Source organism: Lacerta agilis, chromosome 7, assembly GCF_009819535.1.
Source record: "Lacerta agilis isolate rLacAgi1 chromosome 7, rLacAgi1.pri, whole genome shotgun sequence".
Lineage (NCBI taxonomy): Eukaryota > Metazoa > Chordata > Lepidosauria > Squamata > Lacertidae > Lacerta > Lacerta agilis.
In genome coordinates, this window is record NC_046318.1 from 20,435,680 (window position 1) to 20,441,679 (window position 6,000).

Here is a 6,000-nt window from a genome sequence, read left to right on the forward strand (position 1 = left end):
ACAGGCTGGGCAGTGGAAACCTTTGCTGCTAACCAGATAGGACCTTCGGTAACAGGACCTCCCACTCTGCCCTCATTGAGAGAGGTCCAAAATATTCATTGGACTCAAGAACTCCCTTCCAGGCCCTGTAGGATTGCACCCTGCACTGTATAATGCAAATACTCTTAAATAACTATCACCATAAAGTAGACCTAAACACTGGTTGGCCCTCACCAACAGTGCCAGAGTTGACTTTGCAAAAACAAAAATCAGTTATCAAATGCATGAAAAGATCATTCTAGCTCACAAAAACATTTGTACATTTGCCCACCCAGGTCATGCATTACCACCGTGATGCGTCTGCCACCAAACTGCTAGTTCCCTTCGGTCAGGATCCGTGTCACTGCAGTAGTGTATGCAAGCGCTGAGAACCCATATTACAGTGGTACCTCAGGTTACATACGCTTCAGGTTAAGAACTCCGCTAACCCAGAAATAACGCTTCAGGTTAAGAACTTTGCTTCAGGATAAGAACAGAAATCGTGCTCTGGCGGCGCAGCAGCAGCGGGAGGCCCCATTAGCTAAAGTGGTGCTTCAGGTTAAGAACAGTTTCAGGTTAAGAACGGACCTCCGGAACGAATTAAGTACTTAACCAGAGGTACCACTGTATATGGTTGCTAGCACCACTGTTGACCACTCCTGGCAAGGGATGTAACTTTATGCTCTCTGGACAAGACTTTTATGATCAGCACTCGTGTCTGTTGTTACCTGACCATGCCAAAGCAGGTTGTTTTGCTAGCAGTCTTGGCACAGTATGTATGGGTAGAGAATTGGCACAAGTAAACATTTTCCAACAGATTTCAGTATATACAGTATTTAGAGATACCTACTTTTCCTGCCAGTTCGGTAGGGGGAATGTCTGTGTCTCTTAAGTGATAGAATACTGCAATGGTCGCTATCCAGTGCTGAAACATAAAAAAAGGAGAGAGCGCTTTAGATTTCTGACATCCATGTCTTATCCCATCATGTTACTTGCAAACAATACTTATGGCATCAAATCACTGTGGCGTCTTATCGTGAGCAAACAAGGTTTGGCACAAATGCATTGCACTTGAATTGTCAATCTGTCAACAAGCCTGGAAATTTCCATAGCGGTCGGTGCACCAGATGCCTGCCCTGACATTAAGCTTGTCAAAAAAATAAATAAAAGGGATGGAAAGGGGTAAATGCTGCTAACCTCTAAGAAACCACCTTGGTTTGTTTTTCATCCTGCTTAGCCATCAGGAGACTTTGACAATAAATCTAGCTAAGCTCCAGCTCAACCCCAAGCCCTCTCCTTCGGTCAAATGTATACCCTCCAACATCTGAGAAAGTGGAATCACAAGTTTTATAGTAGAGAGAGAAAAGGGTCTGAATTTAGTGTGCATGTCAGAAATCTTACAAATCCTAGTATCTTAGAGGTGTGTGTTTCTCTAGCATTTTGTCATATGCTTCATCATCTCTCCTCTGCCCACATTCTCACAAGGAAAGCAACACAGCAGCAGCAGGCCAAAGTAAATATAGTGTTCTAAATTTATGGATCCAAGGCAAAATAGTTTTAATAGCATCTACCTCCAATTATTTTTATTTATTTATTTTTACATTGCAAATCAATATTGACCTATTTTATTTTTCCCCACCTTCTAGACAACACAGCTTGGATTTTAACCAGGAGATCAGGCTTCCGGCAGCACGAGCAGAATATCTTTTACCTTCCTATCCTGGTAGTTGATAATGGACGCCCCATGCTGAGTAGCACTGGGACGGTAACCATTCACGTTTGCAGCTGCGATGACAAGGGTCTTGTGATGTCCTGCAACGCAGAGGCCTATGTGCTCCCTGTCAGCCTGAGTAGAGGAGCTCTTATTGCCATTCTAGCCTGCATATTTGTCTTGCTAGGTAAGTATACATATCATTTCTTAAATTAAGAGTAACACCATCTGTTCTTCAGGCACAACAGAGGTGGCTACCATACTTACTAGAATGCAGTGCCAATAAAAGCAATGTTCCAAAAATAGGCAAGCTTTCGAAAAGGCTTCCTCATTAACGTTTTGTGTAAAGTACTGTTCTTAGTTGATTTGAATTGTATTTGATTTAGGGCATGTTCCATCCTCTTGCAGGTACAGTTTTTGCTACCATAACCCTAGGCAATAGCTACGATAATTCACCATTGTATGGGGTGGCAAGTGGCTTGTTTGGCCTTGAAAGTGGCCATGGGCATTTTGGGCACCCTGTTTTTCAAGCTGCAATTGACATTTCCCTTTTCATGAAAACTGGGTTACGTTCACAGTGTTAATGAGACCTTCAAAAAATAAAATGCCTGCTTGGAACTAGAAGCGATCTGCAAAACTCAGCTGACCTTTCCATGAACTAGATATAACTGAGAAGGTAAATGCAGCAAGCGCTCCCTTAGCATTTAGCACAGAATGAGGTAGCAGATACCCCCAGGGTAAAATCTACATCCCTCAATACTGCTTGCTTTAAGTCTAGTGCTGCTGAATCCATCCCTAAGATATTGCCCAGTCCTGCCACTTACATGCTGTTTGTGTTTTGCTTTGTCTTTTGCCACCATGGATGTTGCTGCTATTTCAAGGGCAAGAATGGTTGGGAGGGGGGTGGGCAGCATCTGTTGTGGAGGCCTTCAGCTTTGACTGAGGAACACGGTGATGCTGACTGCGCTCTATAAGTCTTGCGTTTTGGCTTGCTCCCTCTAGTGCTGGTACTGCTGATCTTGTCCATGAGAAGGCACAGGAAGCAGCCGTATATCATCGACGAAGACGAGAACATCCACGAGAACATCGTGCGGTACGACGACGAGGGGGGTGGGGAGGAAGACACGGAGGCCTTTGACATCTCGGCCCTGTGGAACCCGAGGGAGGCTCAGGTGGTGCTGAAGAGCAGGCAGGACATGATGCCGGAAATCGAAAGCCTCTCCAGATACGTTCCTCAAGCCTGCACGATGGACAGCAGCGTTCATAGCTACGTGTTGGCCAAGCTCTACGAAGCCGACATGGACCTCTGGGCACCTCCCTTTGACTCTCTCCAGACGTACATGTTTGAGGGCAACGGCTCCGTGGCGGAGTCGCTCAGTTCCTTGCAGTCTGCGTCCACGGACTCAGAGCAGAGCTACGACTATCTGACGGACTGGGGGCCCCGCTTCAAAAAGCTGGCCGAAATGTACGGCGCCACAGAAGGGAACGGGGCCCTTTGGTAACAAAGAGGCAAAGGCAGAGTACTACTCGGGTACTCGGCGCAGCGCCATCCGAATTTGTACTCAATCAGATATTGAGGACACAGGCGAAGTGGCCTCCTACATATAGCAATATGGTGCTTGAGGGAGAATGCAGAAGAGGAGTGGAAATAAATAAGAGCTCTCTCTGGATCAGCTTTACTCAGTTACATTAAGCTACATTTGTAAACGGCGAGAAACAGAAAAGAAAAAGGGTGGGGTGGGAGCATCTCCTGGGTGGTTCTTTATTTTAACGGCTACACTTGAAAGCTGCACTCCTGAAATAGAATGACACTATTCCCTTTTGCAGATTTTTTTTTTAAAAAAAAACCCCATGACAGCTTATTATGTTCTTTGCATCTGGGTGCAAAGACCCGTAATTTTCAGTTCTTGAGGAAATTGTCTGCAGAAAGCCTTCCCCAGTGGAGGATGCCCTCCTTTCCTATCTCGGTTTACAAAGCAGTCGCTCGCTGGCAAATTCAAGAAGGCACAAGACAATAGAACAAAACAAAAAAAACACCACATGAAACTGGGGGTTTCTGTCACCAGCAAGAGTCCTTCAGCTCCCTAAAAAGGGGCCCGGCTTTTGCAATCTTGCACAGCAGAAGAGTCTTGAGCGATGGGGTGCGGGAAGCAGTTGAAAGCACTCAACTTGAATAACAACTGACCTGTGTGTCATATGCATTAATACTAATATCAAATTAATGTATTTTGAGTCTCCTCGGCTTTTAGAAACTGTGACTCGGAATTAAACCGGGGGGCGGGGGGGGGGAGAGACGCCTCTTTTTGCACTGTTTATGTTTCCTCCATGTGCCAAATGTGAAAATCAGATAACAACCAGTGAAAGCCAAATAAAAGAAAAGAAAATTATATGATAACCATATGGGGGCTTTCCCAAACTTATGCGAGATCCAACTGAGGGAAGTTTACACTGTAGGTAACCTACTTGAACAAATGCGGTATGATAGAGGAATAAATGGATGTAATAAATATTCCATATATAAGTTTTGTATATTTGTTAATAATTTTGGTAATAAATATAATGTGCTGGATACAGTACAGTACCTTAGAACCTCTTTTAATAAAAGTTGAACTGAAGGAAAATATATATATATATATATATGAAGATGGTGTTTTGGGTGTTTTATCAACCATGTCTGAGACCCAAAGAGCTTCAAGGCTCAGCCCACTCCAACCCACCCTGCGTATTCCTTCCCGTATGCAATGTCACAAAACGCTTACACAATCCACTCTTTCAAAAGGTGGCATAGGGGAATGCCGTATGTGAAACACGTGTCTAAAACAGCACTTCCCTTCAGTTCCACGTGCTTCCTCCCAACAATGGCCTATATTTGGTGCAGAACACCCATAATAATAATAATAATTTATTATTTGTACCCCGCCCATCTGGCTGGGTCTCCCCAGCCACTCTGGGCGGCTTCCACCAAACATTAAAATACATTTAAAATATCACAGTTTAAAAACTTCCCTAAACAGGGCTGCCTTCAGGCCCCTCTAAAATCAGTGAAGTTTAAAGAAGCAGTGAAACACTTTAAAGTCCACGGATTTCAAGAGGATTAAGGGCCACTGGGTTTTGCAAACTTCCCACATTCATGCAAATCAATGCATGTGGGTGTGAAATACACTGGGAAACTGCACCCGCCAGCAGTTTCTCTGCACCCGTGGGTGCTTCCAGGTGAGGGACTTAATTCTATAAAAGATTGTTGTGGGGAGGGGAGGAAGGAATTGCAAATGGGTTGTTGGCAACAGGTTTAGTATTTAATAATAATAATAATAAAATTTCCCCCAGAAAAGGTAAATCTGGATTAAATTGCAGGCTGGCATTTTGATGGCAGTGACATCATGTGGATGCTTAAAAAAAAAAGCACCTGGCATTCATGTGGAGCACCAATCCCACAATAAACACCTGCCTAGAGAGCCCTACAAGAGCTGGGCAGGGATGGCATCAGAGCCATGTCAATGGGGAGCTAGGTAGATAGAGCAGGGTGCTAATTTGCCCCCATGAGCCCCGACCACCTAAAGCAATTACCTCCGTTTGTCTAACGAAAGGGCCAGCCTCGGGTGATACGGAATCGGGGTGTGGACATAATTAACATGTAAGGGTTTTTTTTGGCATGTCAGTAGCAGCTGATCTGAAGGCTTGAGAGGCCTTGGGGTTGCTGTGGGGAAGTACAACTCTTTCTCTCCTAGCAAAGCCTCCACAGCCTCCTCTTACGGTGGTGATAAATCGGTGTCTGAGCCATACCACTGCAAAGGTAGGTAGGGAATAGGAAGAACAGCTGCCTCACACTTCCTCTGGCCTATTTCGCCCAAGTCAGAAGCTGTCTTGGGGCATTAGCCTGAACACACAAGGGTTAAAAGAGTCCAGAGGTGCAGGGCAACACCTACAAGCCTCACTTTCAATGTCCCCACTGTATGAATGGATTTAGGCACTAGGAGAGGATATATCGTTTTCTTATTCTCCTTCCTCGGTTACGTTTCCTTCGTAGCATAAACTCAGAAACTAAGACAAGGTTGATTTAACCTTCAAACAATAATCCAGGATGCTTTAAGGCAGACTGGATTTTCCTGGTATTACCCCTTTTCTCCCACTTAAAAACACACACACACACACGTCATTTTACGAAGAAATAGAAGTAGTGCTTGTTTACACAATCTAGGGTCTTGAAGCAGCAGTTGCAGTAGCAAAAGGAAGGCAAGTTTAAAACAACCACTGAGCCTAGGGTTTGCCGA

The 6,000-nt window shown here is 44.6% G+C and overlaps 1 protein-coding gene across 1 annotated transcript in view; it reads left to right on the forward strand.

Moving 5' to 3' along the window:
• Positions 1-3,752, forward strand: part of CDH20 (cadherin 20) — a 67,904-nt gene extending 64,152 nt beyond the window's left edge. Inside the window, exons 12-13 of the mRNA XM_033154427.1 lie at positions 1,665-1,916; positions 2,732-3,752. Of these exons, the coding sequence (XP_033010318.1) occupies positions 1,665-1,916; positions 2,732-3,231 (752 nt within the window). The 3' untranslated portion in view covers positions 3,232-3,752. The remainder of the gene's footprint in view (positions 1-1,664; positions 1,917-2,731) is intronic.
• The last annotated feature ends 2,248 nt before the right edge of the window (positions 3,753-6,000 follow it).